Raw genomic sequence first — 25,989 nt, forward strand, 5'->3', positions numbered from 1 at the left:
CTGTTGAAATGCTGCTTTATGAACTGTATAAAATAGAGGAGCAGGGACCAACTATGTTAGCCCACACTATCCTTTATGGCAAATGGACAGAGAACAAGAGTAGCTGTATTTCGACTGGGCCTCAGTGAGTACACAGTTGATGCACTGCAATGAGCCATGTGCCTATGATGCTGCTACAAGTAGGCTTTTCATTGCACCTGTGCATATGACAACAGACTCAAGTTTGATCTTGAATTGTTGGTCTGTATATCTAGGGAAGGATACAGGTGGTGGTTTGTACATTCACTGAATTGATTTGCAGTTTGAGAACATTAAACTGTGAGATCAAAGAGCTTTCTATTTGCTGCAGTTTAGAACAGTAATTGATACATAAAGATGCGAGGAAGCTGTACCTCCAGGCAGGACAGTATAGAGTGAAGGGGCATTGCTTTATCATAAGTAATCCATGGGTTAATATCAAACAAATCTTTTTATCAAACATCTTTGAAATAAGCTCTCCTGGATGACTGCAGAGGATGAGTAAATGAGAATAATTAACACTTGATGTTTTTTGAATCTAAGGGAATCAGTTGATTTGAGGACTGTGCAGACAATCTGAGTTGAGATACAGGAGAAGCTAGGATATTGAATGATAAAGCAGTTTTGAGGTTCTAGAGAAACCTCCAACTGGTATTTAATATGTAGCATGGAATTACTGGCAGTAACCAGGAACAGATAGGCTGCTCTGATTTGTATTTCTCACTCACGTAAGATACCCTGTCTATTGGTATCCAGTCAACAACAGATGAGGCTGTGAAATAAACCAGAGATCGCACTGTCTGTGTGGTTTCGCTGCTGTAGTAAGCAGTGTAAATGATGGATTCACATCACCTTAAACATGAATCAACAATTACTTAAGGAGGAAGGAAGTGGGATAAACATAATGGAGCAGGAATAGTTTGTGGCCAAAATATGCATCCATATTATCATAATAAAGAAAAAAACAGGAAAGAGGAGGAAACTGGAAAGGAAGAATTCTGTGGAGGCTGTAAAACAGATACTTTCACATTCAAAGTTACATACAATGTAAAAGCTAAAGATTAAACAGATGAGACTAACATGGCATTACTGGTGATGGTGGCAGATAAAGCTGTAGTTGAAACAACTCCACACTTGGAACATTTGAGCATCAAACCGCTATGGACTTCACTCGCCTGACTTGAAACAAATGCAAAGCAAATATGAGGACAAATAAAGATTCCATTTTTAATGTAGAGAAAACAAGTAGCTGAGGTAAAGCAATAGATGTAATTAGCTTGCAATATTCAATATGTGAGAAGTTGGGTGCAATGATTAATTCATTTATAATCATAGAAAATTAAAAATCTCAGCCTACAGAACTGTAAAGATATAATACTTTAGGGATGTCATGAGATGGTGTACTGATAAATCCAGTATAAAGTCTGATCCCTGAGCCAGCATAATAGATGCTGGAGCCAGCGAAATAGATCCCTGAGCCAGCATAATAGATCCCTGAGCCAGCGTAATAGATCCCTGAGCCAGCGTAATTGCAGTCCAGTCTCTTGAGTTGCTGAATAGTTTGAAGCAGCTGCTTTCTCTCATTTGTACTAGCGGACAACAGAGGAATCTGCTCATTTTAGCTGCTTTTCATTTTAACTAGTTCATTTTAAAGGTACATATTCTTATTGTAGATTATCTGCAAACTATTAGATAAAATGGAGAAACTAGTCCATTCAGGAAAACATTTTCTATTCCTGAAAAAGGCTCTAGGAATACTATTAGTCCATAGCATGGGAGAACCTGCCAGTAACCCTCCTCTTATGTGAACTCCCAAAAACAACATCCCATCAAATTCACTGCCCTCCATGATGTTAATGACTGAATGTGGCAAGATTCCAGACTATTGCTCTGATCTGTTAGTTGTATTTATATTGAATGGAGTCATGTGCTGTGTCTTCAGCAAGCTCTACGTATGCTTGGTGCTGAAACTGGATTACTCCAGCACTCTATGGTTGACTTTCCAGGCTCAGTGTTGTTAATAGATGAAGATGCCATGAGATTATAGACTGCAATATAATGCAAGTGGCTCTGTCAATGGCCTGTTTCAGTTCTAAACATATTCAAATTAGCAGAATAGTGGTGTCACTTAGCACAATGAAGTGAAGTTTTGATGGACTTGGTTTCTTTTCCACAAATTTATTCCAACCCTTGCTGTCATAAGCAATTGGACCCATCAAAGCAAGACTGCTGTTGGCAAGGACTATCTGGTTTATCCCTTTCAATGATTCTCTCACCACCAGCCCTACAACTACACGAGGAAATCTGCAGATGCTGGAAATTCAAGCAACACACACAAAATGCTGGTGGAATGCAGCAGGCCAGGCAGCATCTATAGGAAGAAATACAGTCGACGTTTCGGGCCGAGACCTTTGGTCAGGACTAACTGAAAGAAAAGATAGATTTGAAAGTGGGAGGGGGAGGGGGAGATCCAAAATGATAGGAGAAGAAAGGAGGGGGAGGGATGAAGCCAAGAACTTGAAATTTGATTGGAAAAGGGGATACACAGCTGGAGAAGGGAAAGGATCATGGGACGGGAGGCCTAGGGAGAAAGAAGGTGGGAGGGGAGCACCAGAGGGAGATGGAGAGCAGGCAAGGAGTGATTGTGAGGGGGGCAGAGAGAGAAAAAAGAGAGGGGAAAAAAGGGGGGGTCAATAAATAAATAAAGGGATGGGGTAAGAAGGAGAAGAGGGGCACTAACTGAAGTTAGAGAAATCAATGTTCATGCCATCAGGTTGGAGGCTACCCAGACGGAATATAAGGTGTTGTTCCTCCAACCTGAGTGTGGTTTCATCTTGACAGTAGAGGAAGCCATGGACAGACATCCAGGCCTCTTGTCCCATGATTCTTTCCCTTCTCCAGCTGTGCATCCCTTTTGCCAATCAACTTTTGAGCTCTTGGCTTCATTCCTCCTCCTCCTCCTGCTTTCTCCTATCATTTCGGATCTCCCCCTCCCACTTTCAAATCTCTTACTATCTCTTCTTTCAGTTAGCCCTGATAAAGGGACTCGGCCCAAAACATTGACTGTACTTCTTCCTGTAGATGCTGCCTGGTCTGCTGCATTCCACCAGTATTTTGTGTGTGTTGCCCTACAACTAGCTTGGCAGCTGTGTCATCCAGGACTTAGTAAGCTACTTAAATGAAAAAAACATTGCAGTCTCCTACCTAATGTATATTCAGTACACTTGGGAGCTTAGAAGCTGGTATAAGCAGCATTTGGCTTGAGGCATCTGCTGCAAATTTGGTGGGTCTATCCAATGACTGGCAACTGTTATCTCTTGGGATCAAGACAGAATTTGTGAAGCTGAGCTATAAGTATGTTTGTTGATCTATATCAGGCTGCAGTATATGGTACACTTCTGACTTTGTGCTTACAGATGCTCATGATAAGGACCTACGGCAGATATTCTGTTTGGCGGGTTATGCCCAGCTGAATATCAGGTAGAGGTCTAAATTTCCTATGATTGAAGTGACTTACCAGACCATTTAAGTGGAACATTTTATTCCTTTAAGTACATTGATGTATCAGAGGAGTTTGATGTCACCACTATAGTTTTATGCCTACTCTTATTTTGGTAACTATTTAATTTTTTGATTTATTTTTAATTTGCTTTGTTAACTAAGTTTAAATTTTCATGCTTCTGTACTAAGATAAGAATGTAGGCAGCTTTAACTCTGGATCATATATCCAGTATGATATGGCCATCTTGCATGGTGGGGGGGGGGGGGGGCACCAGATTCTGACACCCTTCCAAAGGTTGGAGCACAATCTGTCAGCAGCATTTGGGTAATATGTTGATCAGAATCAGATTTAATATTTGGCATCTGAAATGGAGGGGGACAAATATTCTTGCAGGTAGGTTTGCTAGAGAGGCTCCAGTGGATTTAAACTAGATACAAGGGGGGGGAAGGGAACCAGACTGTAGGAACAGATGTATGGGAGAAGGAAGAAAAAGAAGATGATATAGTTGTTTGTACCTTTAGAGATAAACAGAGAGGTGGAGAATTTCTTAAGTGCATTTATGTTAATGCTAGGAGCATTGTAAGAAAGGTGGCTGAGCTTAGAGCATGGATTAATACCTGGAATATGATGTTGTAGCTATTAGTGAAACATGGTTACAGGAGAGATGTGATTGGCAACTAAATATTCCTGGATTTCGTTGCTTCAGGTGTGATAGAATCGGAGGGGCAAGAGGGGGAGGTGTTGCATCGCTTGTCAGAGAAAATATTACAGCGGTGCTCTGGCAGGATAGATGAGAGGGCTCATCCAGGGAGACTATTTGGGTGGAATTGAAGAATGGGAATGGTGTAGTAACCCTTAAAGAGGTGTATTATAGATCACCTAAGGGGGAGCAAGAATTGGAGGAGCAAATTTGTAAGGAGATAGCAGATATTTGTAGTAAGCACAGGGCAAGATTTTAATTTTCCACACATAGACTGGGAAGCCCATACTGTAAAAGGGCTGGATGGTTTGGCGTTTGTAAAATGTGTGCAGGATAGTTTTTTGTAGCAATATATAGAGGTACCGACCAGAGAAGGGGCAGTCTTGGATCTCCTGTTAGGGAATGAGATAGGTCAGGTGATGGAGGTATGTGTTGGAGAGCACTTCGGGTCCAGTGATCACAATGCCATTAGTTTCAATATAATTACGGAGAAGGATAGGACTGGACCCAGGGTTGAGATTTTTGATTGGAGAAAGGCTAACTTTGAGGAGATGCGAAAGAATTTAGGAGGAGTGGATTGGGACAATTTGTTTTATGGGAAGGATGTAATAGGGAAATTGCGGTCATTTAAAGGTAAAATTTTGAGGGTATAGAATCTTTATGTTCCTGTTAGGTTGAAAGGAAAAATTAAAGGTTTGAGAGAGCCATGGTTTTCAAGGGATATCGGAAACTTGGTTAGGAAAAAGAGAAATATCTACAATAAATATAGGCAGCATGGAGTAAATGAGGTACTCAAGGAATATAAAGAATGAAAGAAGAATCTTAAGAAAGAAATTAGAAAAGCTAAAAGAAGATATGAGGTTGCTTTGGCAAGTAAGGTGAAAATAAATCCAAAGGGTTTCTACAGTTATATTAATAGAAAAAGGATAGTGAGGGATAAAATTGGTCCCTTAGAGAATCAGTGTGGACAGCTATGTGTGGAGCCAAAAGAGATGGGGGAGATTTACTAGAATGTTACCTGGGTTTCAGCACCTGAGTTACAGAGAAAGGTTGAACAAATTAGGCCTTTATTCTTTGGAGTGTAGAAGGTTGAGGGGGGACTTGATAGAGGTATTTAAAATTATGAGGGGGATGGATAGAGTTGACGTGGATAGGCTTTTTCCATTGAGAGTAGGGGAGATTCAAACAAGAGGACATGAGTTGAGAGTTAGGGGGCAAAATTTTAAGGGTAACATGAGGGGGAATTTCTTTACTCAGAGAGTGGTAGCTGTGTGGAATGATCTTCCAGTAGAAGTGGTAGAGGCAGGTTCGATATTGTCATTTAAAGTAAAATTGGATAGGTATATGGACAGGAAAGGAATGGAGGGTTATGGGCTGAGTGCAGGTCGGTGGTACTAGGTGAGAGTAAGCATTCAGCACAGACTAGAAGGGCCGAGATGGCCTGTTTCCGTGCTGTAATTGTTATATGGTTATATGGCGTTTGTCGTGAAATCTGTTATTTTGGGCAGCAGTACATGATAATAGAAAACTATAAATTACAGTAAGACATATGAATAAAAAGTTAAATTGAGTAAGAACTGTGCAAAAGTTCTCTCTCACACACACACAAAACACTCACACACATACTCACAGACACACACATATTCACACAGACCGACACACACACACACACACACACACACAAAACAAAACACACACACACACACAGCTTTATTTGTCAACGTTGAGCAGAAAGTTAGTTTGTAAATGTGGAGGGAATAAATGATGTTAGAAATGGCAAGAGAGAAATGCCACAGTTGGGGTGTCGGACCGGTGGCAGAGAAGGAGTGCTAGGGGCAGGGACGGCGCATGTGCAGACATCAGGCAAGGTCACTTGACTTCAAACATTTAGTTACTGGTCATTACAGAATGTCTCTCTGGTGCTTCCCACTCTCTCTCCTCTCCCTGCCCATTTTCCCAACCATGATTCTCCTCTATCTGTCCGTTTCCCACTCTCAACCCATATCAGAATCAGTTTTATCATCACTCAAATAGGCCATGAAATTAGTTCTTTTGTGGCAGCTGTACAGTGCAATACGTAAGATTTCTACAGAACTGTGCAAAAGTCTTAGGCACTCTAGCTATGTATATGTGTCTGAGACTTTTGCATAAAATTGTCAATGGTGAAAAAAAGAGAGAAAAAATAGTGAGGTAGTCCATTCAGAAACCGGATGGAAAAGGATGAGAGGCTATTCCTGAAATGTTGAGTGTGTATCTTTGGGTTCCTGCACGCCCTCCTTGATGTTAGTAGTAAGAAAAGGGCATTCCTGGGTGACGAAGATCCTCAATGATGGACACCACTTTTTTGGGGCATCATCTTTTCAATACATCTTTGATGCTGCGGAGGCTTTTGCCCATGATGTAACTGGCTGAGTTTACAACACTCTGCAGCTTTTTATGATCCTGTGCAGTGGTCCCTCCATTCCAGGTGCAACCATTTAGAATGTTCATCATGGCGGCATACCACGTCTCCTCAAACTCTGAATGAAATATAGCCACTATTGAGCCTTCTTTGTAATTGCATCAATTTGTTAGACCCAGGATAGTTCTTCAGATATGTTGACACCCAATAACTTGAAATTGCTCACCCTTTTCAGTGCTGATCCCTCAATTAGGATTGATGTGTGTGCCCTTGACTTCCTCTTCCTGAAGTCCACAATCAATTCCTTGTTCTTACTGGCTTTGAGTACAAGATTATTGTTGTGATACCACTCAACCAATTGACCTATCTCACACCCTCTCAGAACCATCTGAAATTCTGCCAAGTTACGTCATTGGCAAATTTATAGATGCTGTTTGAATGATAGCTGGCCATTCAATTGTGGAATGGATAAATATAACACCTCTTCCCAGGTGTCACGTGATTCCAAAATGAGGAGGCATTAATGTAAACATACAGCTGCAGGTTGAAGGCTTAGTTCTTTATTTTTGGTATCTCCATAAGACCACAGAATTGAAAATACACGTGGACTAAGATGTTAACTGTCCTGTGCTATCATCAGTGGGATCGTCAGTTGATCTTCAGGAGTTTCGGCCCGCTTATGATCAAGACTCCCTCGAGGTGGTGGGCCTGCAGTGCTAAAGCAACACCTCCCACTGGTGAGCTTAAAAACTTGGTATCTGCCTCTATCAGAGTTGTTGGTCGCTTCCAGCCAACAGATAGTCTACTCTTCAGGTATCTATGCAGCTACTAAAGAGTTTACAAAAGATGGATACACTGTCCAACTATCTGCCCCTCTGGATGTACTTGGTCCATGATGATCCTGTCTCCGTTGCCTCAGCTACAGCCCTGCTGGTTGACTTGATCTCTCTTCTAGTGAAGCCAAGGTCACGCAGCCACTTCTGAAAAGTGAACACGATAAAGCCACGGCAGCCTACTTCAAATGGATAGCATGAGACCTTCCACCCTCTGTCTCTGCACTCTGATCTTAATTCTGCATACTTGGTTAACTTGTGCTCTTGGGCTTCATCGATGTTGTCTTCCCAGGGGACTCGGAGTTCACCAATAACCAATTCTCGACTGGTGTCAGACCAGACGATTACATCTGGATGCAATGTGGTGAAAAGTATTTGTTCTGGGAAACTGCCTTTTCCATCCAGGTTGGCCTTGACACACCAATCACTGGCTGAAGAAAGTATGCTTGATTGTGGGCCTGCGCTGTACACCCTTGACTTGGAGCCTTCTTTCACAAATGATATGCGATGTTCTGTGCAGCATGGGGCATGAGATAAGTTGTGCTGCAGTACTCTCTGCTCAACCGCTTCTGTTACAACTTTGAGAATGTTGTTTTGTCTGCAAGTGTACATGCCGCTAGAAAGATTGACTCTGCATGCACTCAAAATATGTTGAAGTGTTCCCTTCTCACCATAAGCAGCACACCTGTCTTTCCCATCTTCATACCAGGTGCTGAGGCTGACAGGTGTTGGGAGCAGGTCATACGCTGCTCTGCATAGAAAAGAAATGCAGAGCGGTTCCATCTGCCACAGAACATTCCAAGATAGATGATGTTGTTCAACACTTTCCCACTAGGTTCAAGCTCCTTGTTTGGCCAGGCCAACTGTATTAGCTAACCTTTTCTACCTCTCGTGTTTCTTGTGTTACAAGCTCACGGTGCTCCTTACCTTTAGAAGTTGACTACCACTTGTGGGTTGTCCATCCAGGTCCCTGGCAGCCTAGCTGGGTAGCCCCAACCGTCCCCTTGTGCTGCAATCTAGACTCTGCCTCATCAACTGCTACATTCTTGGTTGATGCGACTGTAATGAAACCCAATTTCCTTTGGGATCAACAAAGTATTTCTGTCTGTCTGTCATGGGCTGACCACTTCCTGCCTGATCTCACATCCGGCTGGGTATTCTTGATGACAGGATCTTTTGAGTCTTGAAGCATCAAGAATGATCTTACCTTGGTTACCTTGATCTCTTCAACAAGGGATTGCATTAGGATGGTAAGCTTTGTCTGGCTACTGTGGATTGCAACATAAGTGAGACTGCTCAGTACTCCAAGCCACTTCTTCACATACTTGTTGATCTTCTGTTCCATTACCTCAACATGGGACATTATCACTTCATAGGCAGTTAGCAGCCACATTATCCGTGGCATCAGTCCGTACTGCAAGCACCACAACTTCAACTTGCCTGGCAACCCACACATCGACAGATATCAGACCTCTGCTGATCTGTTCTCCTGTCTCTTGAACCCTCTTGGTGTCTCACAGCTCCTCTGTGTACCATTGACCAAGGCTCTTAACTGGTTGGTCCTGAATGGATGGAATCTCCTCTCCACAAAGGGTGAAATGAAAGTGAACCAGCTTTCCTCTCCTAAGAACAAGGCTCCTTGACTTCTTGGTCTTGAACTTCATCCTTCCACAATCCATTAGCTCCTTGAGTCTAGATAGCACACTTTACACTGCCTTTTGTGCTAGGACCCAAAAGGGTGAGATCGTCCATAATTGCCCATATTGATGGTAACTCCCCTCTGCCATCAAGTGCGACACCTGGTCCCACTGATTCTGCAGCCCTCACAATGACCTCCATGGCTAACACAAAAAGGATGGGTGAAATCACACATCCCATTGGGATTCCAACATCCAAGATCTGCCAACTAGCTGTAAACTGCTGAGTGGAAAACCTCACCTGGAATTCGTTGTAGTACTGCATAACAAAGTTTCTCACCTTAGCAGGAATCCATAGGAATTCCATTGCAAACTCAATCAGGGCATGGGGAACAGAACCATACATATTTGCAAGATCAAGCCAAACTACAGCCAGATCTCTTCTCAACCTTTTCAACTCCTAGATAGTATGCCATATCATGATATTATGTTCAAGGCATCCCGGGAAGCCTGGTATTCCTGCCTTCTGCACAGATGTATTTACCAATCCATTCTCTATCACAAATGAAGATATTCTTTCCACGAGAATGCCAAACATAATCTTCCCCTCTACATTCAGGAGTGAAATTGGTTGGAACTGATTCAATGTAATAGAATTCTCTTCCTTCAGGATGAATACTCCTTCAGCCTCACTCCATGACAAAGGAACAACAATTTGTCTCCACACCACCTTTAACAATCTCCACAAGTATTTCCTCAGCCCTTCACACTTCTTGAACACCTTATACAGCACTATTAGATCCTGGCACTGAACCTGACCTTGCCTTTCTGATGAACTGCTCGACTTCTGCCAGTTGGGGTTCTGACAGATTGAACTTCACTCCTGGCTCGGTATGCTTCACAAGCCCAGGAATATCAAGCAGAGGAGCCTCCTGTTGTTTGTTATGGTCAGTGCTTGCCAGGTGATCCTCAAGTTCTTGTTGAGAGATGTTAAGCTGCCTGCTCTTACCTTGTTCAAACAAACTCTTTGTGAACTGGTGAGGGTTCTAAAAAAATGACTTTCTTGCCTTCTCTCTCTTTCTCTTTTTACATTGTGGCTCTGCAGAATGAAGTCATGCTAACTTTAATCGAAACTGCTCGTGGAGATCAGCAAGCCCTGGCTTGTCACCCTCACTTGCTACCTTCCAACTCTGTCTCAATGATCTAAGCTCTCTCCTCAACCTACTAATCTTCTTCTGGCGCCTACTTGGTGTCTGTGTAGGCTTTGCTTTCTTCAACTCAACCAAGCCAAACCGGTTCTTTCCAACATCGTAAATCATATCACCATCACTTCCAACTTTCTCTTTGATGTCCCCATGAGAGTGTTCTCCCACATCATACTGATATCCTCATCAAACACACACCAAGCCTTCTCATCGGCCAGTCCTGGCCACTTGACCTTCCTCTTCTTCTCTATCTCCTCACCACCGCCATCATGCGAAGGATCTACCTGGGTACTGTGGTCTGCAACATGACCTGGGTTATCTCTCGTCAGACCTGGACTATGATGTCTTTCTCAAGAGTGAATCGTTGTGGCTTGTGACTCAGTGCTTCAAAAGACCACATTATCTGTGCTTGATGAAGAAATTTCATTGGAGCAGAATTAGGCCATTTAGCCCAACAAGTCTTCCCTATCATTTCATCATGATTGATCCCAAACACCATTCAACCCCATACACCTGCCTTCCTGCTATATCCTTTGATGCCTTGACCAAACAGGGAACTATCAACTTCACCCTTAAATACACCCACTGATTTGGCCTCTACAGCAGAGCATTCCACAGATTTGCTACTTTCTGGTTAAAAAATTTCCTCCTTAACTCTTCATTAAAAGATTGCCCCTCAGTTTTGAGGCTGTGCTCTCTAGTTCTGGATACCCTCACCAGAGGAAACATCTTCTCCACATCTACCTTATCTAGTCCTTTCAACTTTTGGTAGGTGTCAATGAGATCCCCCGCATTCTTCAAATTCTAGTGAGTACAGGCCTAAAGCTGCTGAATGCCCCTGATAAGTTAACCCCTTCATTCCTGGAATTATCCTCGTGAACCTCCTCTGGACTCTCTCCAGTGACAACCCATCCTTTCGGAGATATGGGGCACAAAACCGTTGACAATACTTCAAGTGCGGCTTGACTCGTGTTTTATTACGGCTCAGCACTATTCCTTTGCTTTTATTATGCTATTCAATCTTTAATAAATGCAAGCATTGTATTTGCCCTCTTACCACACAGACTCAAACTGTAAATTAAGCTTCCGGGAATCTTGCACGAGCACTCGTAATTCCCTCTGCACCTCTGATGTTTGAGTTTTCTCCCGATTTAAATAGTCTGCACTGTTGTTCCTTTTGCCAAAATGCATTATCGTATATTTCCCAACACTGTATTCCATCTGCCACTTTTTTTGACCATTCCTGCTAAGCCCTCGGGGATACCAAAATTCGTGGATGCTCAAGTCCCTTATTCAACCTGTCTCAGTGCGGTGGACCCTAGGACCTGGCAGTAGAACTCTGAATCCGCAGTGTTTCTGTTCGCAAAAATAATCACGATCATGATTGAAAATAAAGTGGAAATAATAAAGCGATCAGAAAGAGGTGAAATGCCATCGGTCATGGGAAAATCGTTAGGCTACGTAATGATCGTAACAATTTTAAAGGATAAAGTGAGAAAGGCTCTGCCCCGATGAAAGCTACAATTATTGCTAAGCAACACAGTGGTTTAATTATTGGATTTTGGGCTTTTGGGTTTTTGATCCTCAACATCAACCCAGCATGGTGGAGAGCGCACTTGGGAACGGTCTGTCCTGAGTCCCGAGAATTTCCATTCCCGAGCCCGGCACTGAAACATACGTTCTTAAGTGTTTTATATGCATAGAAAGGTAAAATATATACTATATACTAAGACAAACGTTTGACTAACTGACGCTAAATAATACCGGATATACCTGTTCCAACTTACTTAGTAAGAGAACTTGCGATTTTTTTCAATTCTGATCCACAATAACCCACACACATCCTCCCGTATACTTTAAATCATCTCTAGATTACTTATAATACCTAATACAATGTAAATGCTATGTAAAGTGGCTGTTATACCTCATTGTTTAGGGAATAATGACAAGAAAAGAAGTCTGTACATGCTCGAACAAGTGCTGGAAGAGCACTTCCGGGTTTTCGCGATTCGCGGTTGGTTGAATTTGCGGATAAGGAGGGCCGACTGTACGAGATATTAAGAGGAATAGATAGAGTGGACAGCCAGCACCTCTCCCCCACTGCTCAATACAAGAGGACATGGCTTTAAGGTAAGGGGAGGGAAGTTCAAGGGGGACATTAGAGGAAGGTTTTTCACTCAGAGAGTGGTTAGTGCGTGAAGTGCACTGCCTGAGTCAGTGGTGGAGGCAGATACACTAGTGAAATTTAAGAGACTACTACACAGGTATATGGAGGAATTTAAGGTGGAGGGTTATATGGGAGGCAGGGTTTAAGGGTCGGCACAACATTGTAGGCTGAATGGCCTGTATGTTTTATGGTAAACCTGTGGTCTTTAGTCTTACAACCAAAGAACCATTGATTTTATCTATGTCTCTCATGATTTTGTAAATCTTTCTGAGGTTGCTCTTAGCTTCCAGGGAAAATTACAGACTCAAACTCTTCAGTCCCTGTAACATTCTTGGGTATATTTACAGCATCCTTTTTAGCCTAATGTCATCCTTCCTATTCCCAGATGACCAGAACAGCATATAGTATACCAGCTGTGGTCTCACTAATGTTAAATGCTAAACAACCTCTTCACCACTCTGTCTGCCTGAGTCTGAATGACAAGAAATTCTATATATGTATCTTAGATCCCTCTTTTCTACAACCCTTTTCATGGCCCTACCATCTACCATGTAAGTCTGCCCTGGTTTAAATGTCCAAATGCAATACCTCTTCACTGTCATTACTGTCCATTTCACCACTGATTTTAATTTTGTTTGCAAACCTATTTTTCATATTAACAGCATTGTCATCCAAATCATTAAGCAGATGACAGAAAAACTGCAGACCAAGCAGCATACCACTGATCACAAACCTCCAATCTCGAAAATGACCCGCCACTTTGCCTTCTTACACCAAGCCAAATTTGTATCTAATTGATTAGATCACCCATGATTTCACGTGCTCTATCTTTCCAGACCAGCCTACTCTGCAGGATTTTTTCACAAAACCTTGCTAAAGTCCATGTTAATTATGTTTACCACCTTGCCTTTATTAATCCTTATAGTCATCTCTCCAAAACATTCAATCAAACTTGTGAGATACAATTTCCCACACATAATGCCAGGAAGACAATGGTGTGAATTTCGGAGGCAGAATAGTGTACACTGGTGCCATTATGATTAGTAGATTTCTAGGCATGCATTCCTTGCCCAATATGCCACACTTGCACTCTTTAAACTGTCACTTTGCTTTGAGTCAGCTGTTCTTTAAAGAACCACATTGTTATTAATCTGCTATTGCACATTGCTATGACACTGTCCAATTCACATAGTTCCCATTAATGTGCAATACTAGAGATTCATCATCTTTGAGGGGTTTTACTCCTACCACTGAGATGCTGGGAAGAAAACTCTCATGATTCATATCATGTTTCTGCCCACATTATCTTTAAGCCAACATTGCAATTTGTAATAATTTTTCTTTAATAGGACAAATTTTCTTTCTAATGGGGCAGTTAGTTAAGACATTGAAAGCTGGTCCAAACAGACCAGGAAGGTCCCATGTTTGAACCATGATCTATGCTGATTTTTTTTGCTGATCTAGATATAGCTGCCCTACAAGAAACACGTTTGGCAGATTCAGGTACACTGAAGGAAAGGGACTACACACTTTTCTGGCAAGGAAAGAGCCAAGGTGAGTCCCATGAGTATGGAGTGGGTTTTGCTGTTAGGAACTCCTTGTTGCAAATTGTGAAGCCACCAGAAAATGGACCACAATGAATTATGACTCTCTGCCTACACAGCAGTCATGGCCCAGTATCTCTCATCAGTGTGTATGCCCCTACCTTGAATTCCACCTCTGAGGCAAAAGACATGTTCTACGACAAATTAGAAGCTGTTGTCAGGAATATTCGTGACGAGCACCTCGTTCTCCTTGGTGACTTCAATGCCACAGTGGGAGTCGATAACGATGTCTGGCTGTCTTGTCCACTTTGGAATTGGCAAAATAAATGACAATGGACAACATCTCCTGGAGTTTTGCTCACGGCCTGTGTGTAACTAACTCCTACTTTCAGATGAAGTCGCAGTATAAGGTCTCATGGTGACATCCGTGGTCTAAACACTGGCACCAACTAGACATGATCATCACCAGACCCTCTTTCATCAACTTTGTACTAATCACCCATTCATACCACAGTGCAGACTACGATACAGATCATGATTTGGTATGCTGCAAGATCAAACTAAGTACGAAGAAAATCCACCACTCCAAACAAACTGGAAAACCTCACATCAACACAACAGAGATGAAACAGTCAGAAAAGGTTGACCAGTTTGCCAAGTCAGTACAGGGTGCTATGACTACCTCCTCACAAGGAGATACTGCAACAGAACAATGGTCATACCTTCACAACACCACCCGTGAATCAGCACTCTCTATCTTTGGAAGAAAGACCACAAAGAGCAGTGACTGGTTTGAGACAAAGTCCAACATCATGACTCCTGTCATCAAAGCCAAGTGTGCAGCTCTCACAGAACACAGGCACTCACCATCTGACCAAACACTCCAGGCACTTTGAGCTGCTAGAAGCAAAGTGCAACAGACTGCAAGGCAGTGCACAAATGAGTACTGGCTCCAGCTCAGTGAGGACATTCATACAGCAGCTGTGACAGGCAACATCAAGAAGGCCCTTGGCCCATCGCAGAGCAAGTCAGCACCCCTGAAGTCATCCGACGGTGAAATAATTACTGATAAAAGCAAGCAGATGGAATGCTGAATAGAACACTACTCTGAGCTCTACTCGAGGGAAAATGTTGTTGTTAGCTCAGCCATTGATGCCATCGATTGTCTACCGGTCATGGATGAACTCGACTCCGTACCAACCTTTGAGGACCTTAGCAAGGCAATTAACAGTCTGGTCCCATGGAAAGGTCCCATGGCAATGATGGGATTCCTCCAGACCTGATCAAACATTGCAAGAGCTCACTCCTCCAACCTTTACACGGGGTCCTCCGTCAGTGCTGGAAGGAAGGAGCTGTACCGCAGGATATACGCGACTCCAAAATCGTCACTTTGTACAAGAACAAGGGTGATAGGAACAATTGCAACAACTACAGGGGTATCTCCCTCCTGAGTATCGTCAGCAATGTCTTTGCTCATGCAGCTCTGGCACGTCTACAAACTCTGGCAGAATGGATCTACCAAGTCCCAATGTGTTTTTCGCGCAGGGAGGTCAACTGTCGACATGATTTTCTCACTCTGTCAACTCCAGGAGAAGCGCAGGGAACAACAGAAATCCCTCTATATCACTTTCATCGACTTAACCAAGGCATTCGACCTTGTCAGCAGGGATGGGCTCTTTCAGATTCTCCTCAAGATCGGCTGTCCCCCAAAACTCCAAAGTATCATCAAGTCATTCCATTATGACATGAGGGCTACTGTTCAGTATGATGGCAGCTCATCAGTACCCTTCACTATTCGTAGTGGAGTCAAACAAGGATGCATGTTGGCCCCAACATTATTAGGCATCGTCTTCTCTACGCTATTGAAACACACATTTGGGACATCAACAGAAGGCATCTACATGCACACCAGGTCTCATGGGCGGTTGTTCAACCCTGCTCGCCTGAGAGCAAGAACGAAGGTGCTAAAGGTCTTAATACGTGACATGCTATTTGCCAATGATGCTGCTACAACTTTGTACACCAAAGAGCAACTACAAACTTTCATGGACTGCTTTTCTAAAGCATGCAAGAACCTTGGGCTTACCATCAGCCTAAAGAAAACAAATGCCTTTGCCCAGAATGTAGTGGAGATACCAGTCATCACCATCAACAATTACGATCTAGAAGTGGTCCACGAGTTCACATACTTGGGGTCGACCATGAGCGACACTCTCTCTCTCGATGCAGAAATCAATAGGTGTTTGGCAAAGCAACATCGATCCTTACTTGTCGCTCCTCACGGGTCTGGGAGAATCCAAAACTCATTACAAAGACCAAAACTGCCGTGTACGTTTCATGCGTTATCAGCACCCTCCTGTATGGTAGCGAGACTTGGACCATCTACTCCAAACAGGAGAGGAGTCTCAATAGTTTTCACCTGTGCAGCCTTCGCCACATCCTCGGCATCACCCGGAGAGGCAAAGTCCCAAACTCTGAGGTCCTCTCCCACACTGGGCTTCCCACAACGTTCACGCTTTTAGGACAACGCAGACTGCGCTGGCTGGGCCACGTCCATCGTATGAAGGATGGTAGACTGCCAAAGGAGATCCTCTATGGAGAACTAGCACTAGGCAAGAGGAATGTTGATAGACCACAGCTTCACTTCAAGGACCTCTGGAAGCGTGACATGAAAGCCTTAAAAATCAACACAGGGTGCTGGGAGGATACAGCAGATGACTGCAAAAAATGGCAAGGTACTCTTCAGCAACACCTAGAACAAGGCAAAAGAGTGATCCTGAGTCAGTTTGAGGAGTGGAGAGCACAATGGACAGTGGGCAACAATTCCACGATGCCCTACACATGCAGCAACTGTGGCAGAGCCTACCATTCCAGGATTGGCCTCAAGAGCCACAGTTGATGCTGCTCGACAAACCAGTGACTACCTGAGGTGCAGTACCCATGGTCGACCATGACCGACGGAGACCACACACACAGAGCTGATTTTTGCCAGGCTAAAAGTGATGACCTGCATTTAGTGTCAGTGATCAATGGTGAGATACATAGTGCTTATTCCATATATCATTTCCAGTCCTACAATGTCCAGTAACAACTGGCTATTTTAACTAGCTGTCTGATAATGCCCATATTCTACACATTATACACAGAATATGGTCTAAATAATACTGATATACTGATGAACATAGTTTAAAGAATATAACGGGCTGCTGGTAATGGTGGTGGAGGCAGATACCATAGTGTCTTTTAAGAGACTCTTGGATAGGTACATGGAGCTTACAAAAATAGAGGACTATGGGTAATCCTAGGTAATTCCTAAAGTAAGTATATTTTCGGCACAGCATTGTGGGCTGAAGGGCCTGTATTGAGCTATAGGTTTTCTATGTTTCTATGTAATCTTAACTCCAACAAGAATTTTGTTACAGTTTCAAATAATCCTATCTTGTATAATTTTGGATGTGAGTATTAGTTTCACTTGTTGAAGTTCATTCATTGGCCAGAGTCATCTGTGATGTTAATAATTACCAGTGTTATGGATATTATTTTAGCAGAAAGATCAATATCACCTCCTCCAACTTGAGGTTGTACAACCTCGCGTTTAACCTTCTGTGATTTACACTGCATCTGATAATCCCCATTAAATACAATTAATTATGTATTTAATCATCTGTCAAAAAAAGTCAGTAAATTAATGTGCCACGATGAGGCTACCCTCATGGTGAAGGAGCAACATTTTATATTCCATCTGGGTAGCCTCCAACCTGATGGTATGAACATCAATTTTTCCTTAAGGTAAAAATCCCATCCCCCTCCCCTCTTCTTCTATTCCCCACTCTGGCCTTTTACCTACTTGCATCTGCTTATCATTTCCTCCTGGATCCGCTCCTCCTTTCCTTTCTCCTATGGTCCAGTCTCCTCTCCTCTCAGATTCCTTTTTTAAATCATCCCTTTACCTTTCCCATCCGCTTAGCATCACCTATCACCTTTCAGCTCGCTTCCTTCCCCTCCCCCCATTTTTTTATTCTGGCATCTTCCCCCTTCCTTTCCAGACCTGAAAAACGGTCTTGGCCTGAAATGTTGACTATTTGTTTATTTCCATGAATGCTGGCTGACCTGCTGAGTTTCTCCAGCATTTTGTGTGTGTTGCTTTGGATTTTCAGCATCTGCAGATTTTCTTGTGTTAGTAAATTACGGATACATTTAGTTTAAGAAACACGCAATAACTTCCACTGTGGCTGTGAATTTGATTTGTGATTTTGGCAAATGCTGAAAAAAAAATGCATTCAATTAATCATTGCAACCCATATTAATAACTTAACAAAATAACGACCGCAAAAGCAAACATGACCATTCAGCAGCTGAACTATCCACCTGCCTGGCATCCATTCTAAACTGATTTTATGTTAACTGCCTGAAAAGCAAGTGCAGTTTTTGAAAGCATTTTACACTATGTATTCTTTCCCAAGCTCAATTAAGTTGGATTGCTTGCTGTATTCAATCTTTTGGCTAATTTAAATGAAATATCATTTTCATTTCTGCAGTAGGACTGACTAAATTTAATGATTTATGATCGTAATAACATGCCAATTAAATATCTAACATATGTATTTTTATACACCAAGCAGAGCAAGGCGTTTCCACTCATTAAGAGTGCTTTCAGAACTGGAGACATAATAGATTAGTTCAGGCTTTTCTCATTCATAAGACTGTAAGAATTTAATCAAAGCTCACTTGCCTTACATAACTGTAAACATGGAGACGAAGCTTCAGGCAAGTAAGACCCTGAAGCCATCATCTCTCATTAACTGTTACACAATCACTGTAACAGCTTTTCTCAATGCAACAGTCTACAGATATTGTATCAGATTCAGTGGAAAGAAATGATGTCATGCTCATTTTGTTCTTGTGATGATATGAAATTTCTGATAGTGTAAAAACAACAAGGCAATCAGAGAGGAACATCGTCTAACTGCTACTCAATCAGCCGAACAGAAACTTCTTTCCGAATTGAAACATGATGAACTGTTAACAAAATCATAAAATGCCAGAGAAGCACTTAGCAGACAATGTAGCATCTATGGATAGAGAAGCCGAGTTAATGCTTCAGGTTCATGTTTTGCTATCCACAAATGCTGCCTGACTTGCTGAGTGTTCCTACTTTCTATTTTATTTCAGATTCCAGCATTTGCAGTTTTATTGATTTTCATGGGCACTGAATGGTGTTCCGCTGTATCAGATAATCAACCTCTGCAGCATCTACATTTCAGATGACAATACTTTTATCCGATAATTTAAGACAATTGTTTACTCCATGTACATACACCCTGCTTGTATTCCCTTTACTTCCTAATTTCACCTTGTATCATCATCCTATTTATCTATTATCCCTGCCTTTCTCATTTTTACACACTATTATATTTTCTTATCCTCTCACTCTTACTAATTCCAACATTTTCTGTGTTAACATAATGTATTCTTTGGGCCTTGAAGCAAATAATGGTCAGACTGATTCTAGAATATTGTATTTGATTTTGATCTTACAGTATATTAAATGATATTGAGGCTTTGGAATGAGTACAGATGAAGGCAACAAGACTAATTAATATTATAAAATATCCTATTATTTATAGAGTTAACTATTTGGGATGTTATTAAGGTCTAAGAGGTTTTGAAGGATCACTGCATTAGAGTTAAAAGAAAAAAATTCCGATTAAATTGGTTAGGAAAGACTAGGGATACCTATTGTTTTCCTTAGCTTGTTTACTTATAATAAGGTATACTTCATCCATTTGTCAAGAAGGGATTTTTTTCCCATGGAATAGGAGAGCTTAGAATTGTACTGAATGCCAAATCAGTGAATTCCTTCAAGTGGAAACTATAACTGTTTCTAACAGTGGCAAAATCATCTATAAAAGGTAGTTTGTGCATTATTATTGTTAGGGTTAATGTTTGCTAAGACCTAGCTTTAATGATGGGTTAAGACATTGTTGTTGGTTTGCTAAATTAAGAATTTGCCTTCTTTCTTCTCCATTGCTTTGAGCGAGTCAGCATTCATTATCCCCTGCAGGAATTCATCCTGTGAAGTCACCATCTAAAGTATGACGAAGTTATGTGTTATAACCTTGTTGCCTTCTGGGAGAAAACACTCTACTCTTTCTGAAAGCACTTATGAATTTGCTAACAGTTAATGTGTATTCCTGCTTTTTTGTTGTTGCTAACATATCATCAGCAGATAGCATATAACCATGTGACGTCTTCAAAAATAAAGTGCTGGCTGCAAGAACTTGCAGTCTCCACGGCAACCATTCCAACACTTCATCATGACTATGCCTCTATGTCAGTTTGCATCCTATCTTGATGACAGTATGTCTACATTGTTTTCTGCTGCATGAAAGTCATTGGTAACTTCCAGCGACACGTTTCGATAGACTGTATCACAATGTGCACAGGTCCAAAGAGGATGTCAGCAGAGCTTGTGATGTCTGAAAAAGCAGGTCACCCTGAAATGAGCAGTTTTGGGAAAAGTTATCACTTACTCTGGAGTAAGGTAATTGAATACTAAACCGACACTGGAAATCAGTTACATAATGAATGTTAAGGGACTGTCATTCAATGGAATTGCTGGAGGGATCAACAAACTTTCCATTTCGGAAATAGGTAACTGATAGATGCAGGGTAGTGGACACTTCAAATCTGAGATGCAATTATTCCACAAACATCACACATCAAGCAAAGTTAAACATTACCTCAGTGAAGCAATGCAAGCCATTACCTACCCTGCTCGCTGCTTTTTGGACTTATCTGATATTCCATCCCGAGACATGAGCTTGTTGAATACTATGATTCCGAAGAGCATGTTTACCTTATGAAGGAAGACCAGCAAGTTAGTAAGGATATACTCACTACTCAGCAAACAGCTCCCACTAAGCAGTTACTCTCACAATGGCATAAAGGTACCACAGGCTAAGTATCCCTTATCCAAAATGCTTGGGAACAGAAGTGTTTTGACACTAGATTTTGGAATATATAATGAAGTAGCTTGGAATCAGCACCATTTCTGACTGAATTTATGTGCTACTGGTAAGCAATCTTATACTCGTTCATTACTCGTGTACTAAAAGTAAAAATTATTACTTAACATTAATATAATGAATGCAGCACAGCAGCATTGGGAAAACACCTGAATCAGCTGTTTAACAACAATAACCAATGGCAGACTTTCTGTCTGCACCAACGATGCTGTGATTTGATTAAAAGGTTACTGTATATTGTATTTATGTTTTTTTTGGTTTTATGTAAGGTGTAACAACAATTTGCATTGTTGATTTGTTTTGGTGCTAGATCTTCAACAGCAACCACCTTTGCAAACTTGTCAATTCTTCATGATCAGCAGATAATTTAACTTTAAAATGTTTAACATGCTTAAAAATTTAATAGTGTGACTTGTCTTAAATTCCTGCAACCAGACTGCTGAATATTCACAATTACCTTCAACTTTCAGTCCATCATGATAGATCTTTGTTTGTTTCATGAACAACACACCATTAAGCACCATATGGTCACTCCAACGCTGATGAATGCATTCTTTCAATACACCATTGAGATCTTCATTTTTCACTTTATGCGGTGTTTTTCTATTTTTCATTAACTTCTTTTCATTACAGACGTGAGGTCATTTCTCAGAACAGTCTGTGGTGTGCAGAAACCTGCTCATCGCCTAAGAACCTTTCCAGTGCCTTGTGGAATTTTTTATTTCTACTTATGTCAGCACTCCAAAAAATTTCCGATTTTAGATAAGGGGGACTCGACCTTTCCTCAAGAATCATAATATTAAGCTTCTGCAGTTGCAATATGAGCAACTTCAGTACTATAGTCATAAACAGAACACTGATAAATAGTGGGAAACTATTGTGTTATAAAGAATACTCTGTGGTACACTACAGGAATTTGGAATGTGGTTCATATGTGATCCTTCAAGAGCTTTCACAAATGCTGTTCTATAAAACATTAAAAATGTTCTGTTGATCAGTTACTTTGAATCTAATTGGGCAACTACACATAACCAAAATATTGGACATGTTATCAAGAACTAACTAGTGGCAGGTGATTAGTTTTGATGGCTGTGCTGGGCAAAATCCCAGAGAGATCATGATGCAGATCCTTCTGCTCATTGCTTCCACTGTTGCTTTCATTGTGTCCGTGGTTTTGATGATGTGTGAACAAAGTACATTAACTTGTATGATTAAAATTTGTTACAAAATTAATGCAATGTACACTCATTGGTGAATTCATGGATGTACTAAAACCATTGATAAACATTGCGCAGAAAACAGAATCTTTAAATCCTGTTCCCATGAGTTACAATACAGAGTAGCATAATGTATACAGTTCCCACAAAATAATGAACACAGTGTAAAGTTTTTAAATGTCCACATGACATTTTCCCCACATCAAATATTCCATGTTAATGACAGCATTAAAACATGATCTTTACCAATACAATGATTGCGGCAGGTCCAACAAAGGCATAAAGGAGGCCTCCTTCCAATGACAGCCAGCAGCTGAAAGCGAGAACACACCCATTCTGAGTCAGTCTTAGACAGACACCCATCATCATCAGAAGAAGGGATTTGCTGTTTTACTAAGTGCAACAACTGATGCGGGTTGTCTTTAATCTCTATCCTTTGCTTTACTGAGGAACTTACCTTTTGCGTAGATCAAATTCCTCTTAGAATTTTCAATAAAATCAGGGGTTCATTGCTAGGTGAGGGACTGAATTGTGAGAAGGAACCATATTCTTTTGTTTCAATAAAAACACAAAATGCTGGCACAACTCAAGAGGATAGACAGCATCTATAGGAGGAGGTAGTGATGATGTTTCGGAAAGGGTTTCGGCCTCGAGAGCATTTAGTTATTTATTGAAAAACAGCATGGAATAGCCTGCACCCTTTGAGCAATTCTCTGAATTAATCTTGAGATAATTTACAATCACCAATTATCCTATCAACTAGTAATTCTCTGGTTTGCAGGAGGTAACGGGAGAATCCGGAGGAATGCAGATGATCACAGGGAGAATGTACAAACCGGAGTATCCGGAGGAATGCAGATGAACACAGGGAGAATGTACAAACCGGAGTATCCGGAGGAATGCAGATGATCACAGGGAGAATGTACAAACCGGAGTATCCGGAGGAATGCAGATGATCACAGGAAGAATGTACAATCCGGAGAATCTGGAGGAATGCAGATGATAACAGTGAGAATGTACAAACCGGAGTATCCGGAGGAATGCAGATGATCACAGGGAGAATGTACAATCCGGAGAATCCGGAGGAATGCAGATGAGCACAGGGAGATTGTACAAACCGGAATATCCGGAGGAATGCAGATGATCACAGGGAGAATGTACAAACCGGAGTATCCGGAGGAATGCAGATGATCACAGGGAGAATGTACAAACCGGAATATCCGGAGGAATGCAGATGATCACAGGGAGAATGTACAAACCGGAGTATCCGGAGAAATGCAGATGATCACAGGGAGAATGCACAAACCGGAATATCCGGAGGAATGCAGATGATCACAGGGAGAATGTACAAACCGGAATATCCAGAGGAATGCAGATGATCACAGGGAGAATGCAAAAACTGGAATATCCGGAGAAATGAAGATGATCACAGGGAGAATGTACAAACCGGAATATCCGGAGGAATGCAGATGATCACAGGGAGAATGCACAAACCGGAGTATCCGGAGGAATGCAGATGATCACAGGGAGAATGTACAAACCGGAGTATCCAGAGTAATGCAGATGATCACAGGGAGAATGTACAATCCGGAATATCCGGAGAAATGCAGATGATCACTGGGAGAATGTACAAACCGGAGTATCCAGAGGAATGCAGATGATCACAGGGAGAATGTACAAACTGGGGTATCCAGAGAAATGCAGATTATCACAGGGAGAATGTACAAACCGGAGAATCCGGAGGAATGCAGATGATCACAGGGAGAATGTACAAACCGGAGTATCCGGAGGAATGCAGATGAACACAGGGAGAATGTACAAACCGGAGTATCCGGAGGAATGCAGATGATCACAGGGAGAATGTACAAACCGGAGTATCCGGAGGAATGCAGATGATCACAGGGAGAATGTACAAACCGGAGTATCCGGAGAAATGCAGATGATCCCAGGGAGAATGCACAAACCGGAATATCCGGAGGAATGCAGATGATCATAGGAAGAATGTACAAACTGGAATATCCGGAGAAATGAAGATGATCACAGGGAGAATGAACAAACCGGAATATCCGGAGGAATGCAGATGATCACAGGGAGAATGCACAAACCGGAGTATCCAGAGTAATGCAGATTATCACAGGGAAAATGTACAATCTGGAGAATCCGGAGGAATGCAGATGATCACAGGGAGAATGTACAAACCGGAGTATCCGGAGGAATGCAGATGAACACAGGGAGAATGTACAAACCGGAGTATCCGGAGGAATGCAGATGATCACAGGGAGAATGTACAAACCGGAGTATCCGGAGGAATGCAGATGATCACAGGGAGAATGTACAAACCGGAGTATCCGGAGAAATGCAAATGATCACAGGGAGAAAGCACAAACCGGAATATCCGGAGGAATGCAGATGATCATAGGGAGAATGTACAAACTGGAATATCCGGAGAAATGAAGATGATCACAGGGAGAATGTACAAACCGGAATATCCGGAGGAATGCAGATGATCACAGGGAGAATGTACAAACCGGAGTATCCAGAGTAATGCAGATTATCACAGGGAGAATGTACAATCCGGAATATCCAGAGGAATGCAGATGATCACAGGAAGAAGGTACAAACTGGGGTATCCAGAGAAATGCAGATGATCACAGGAAGAATGTACAAACTGGAGTATCCGGAGGAATGCAGATGATCACAGGGAGAATGTACAAACCGGAGTATCCGGAGGAATGCAGATGATAACAGGGAGAATGCACAAACCGGAGTATCCGGAGGAATGCAGATGATCACAGGGAGAATGTACAAACTGGAATATCCGGAGAAATGAAGATGATCACAGGGAGAATGAACAAACCGGAATATCCGGAGGAATGCAGATGATCACAGGGAGAATGTACAAACTGGGGTATCCGGAGGAGTGCAGATGATCACAGGGAGAATGCACAAACCGGAGTATCCGGAGGAATGCAGATGATCACAGGGAGAATGCACAAACCGGAGTATCCGGAGGAATGCAGATGATCACAGGGAGAATGCACAAACCAGAGTATCCGGAGGAATGCAGATGATCACAGGGAGAATGCACAAACCGGAGTATCCGGAGGAATGCAGATGATCACAGGGAGAATGTACAAACTGGGGTATCTGGAGGAATGCAGATGGTCACACGGAGAATGTACAAACCGGGGTATCTGGAGGAATGCAGATGGTCACAGGGAGAATGTACAAACCGGGGTATCTGCAGGAATGCAGATGGTCAGAGGGAGAATGCACAAACCGGAGTATCCGGAGGAATGCAGATGATCACAGGGAGGATGCACAAACCGGAGTATCCGGAGGAATGCAGATGATCACAGGGAGAATGTACAAACCGGGGAATCCGGAGGAATGCAGATGGTCACAGGGAGAATGTACAAACCGGAGTATCCGGAGGAATACAGATGATCACAGGGAGAATGTACAATCCGGAATATCCGGAGGAATGCAGATGATCACAGGGAGAATGCACAAACCGGAGTATCCGGAGGAATGCAGATGATTACAGGGAGAATGTACAAACCGGGGTATCCGGAGGAATGCAGATGGTCACAGGGAGAATGTACAAACTGGGGTATCTGGAGGAATGCAGATGGTCACAGGGAGAATGTACAAACCGGGGTATCTGCAGGAATGCAGATGGTCACAGGGAGAATGCACAAACCGGAATATCCGGAGGAATGCAGATGATCACAGGG

At 42.2% G+C, this 25,989-nt stretch overlaps 1 protein-coding gene across 1 annotated transcript in view; it reads right to left on the reverse strand.

The window, feature by feature from the left end:
- LOC132383377 (adhesion G protein-coupled receptor B2-like) overlaps nt 1–25,989 on the reverse strand; it is a 1,046,509-nt gene that overhangs the window by 170,802 nt on the left and 849,718 nt on the right. The window contains exons 21-23 of the mRNA XM_059954264.1: nt 22,499–22,565; nt 20,781–20,866; nt 1,099–1,197 (exon numbers count right to left, since the gene is read on the reverse strand). Of these exons, the coding sequence (XP_059810247.1) occupies nt 1,099–1,197; nt 20,781–20,866; nt 22,499–22,565 (252 nt within the window). The remainder of the gene's footprint in view (nt 1–1,098; nt 1,198–20,780; nt 20,867–22,498; nt 22,566–25,989) is intronic.

This window comes from Hypanus sabinus, chromosome 30 (genome assembly GCF_030144855.1).
Source record: "Hypanus sabinus isolate sHypSab1 chromosome 30, sHypSab1.hap1, whole genome shotgun sequence".
NCBI lineage: Eukaryota > Metazoa > Chordata > Chondrichthyes > Myliobatiformes > Dasyatidae > Hypanus > Hypanus sabinus.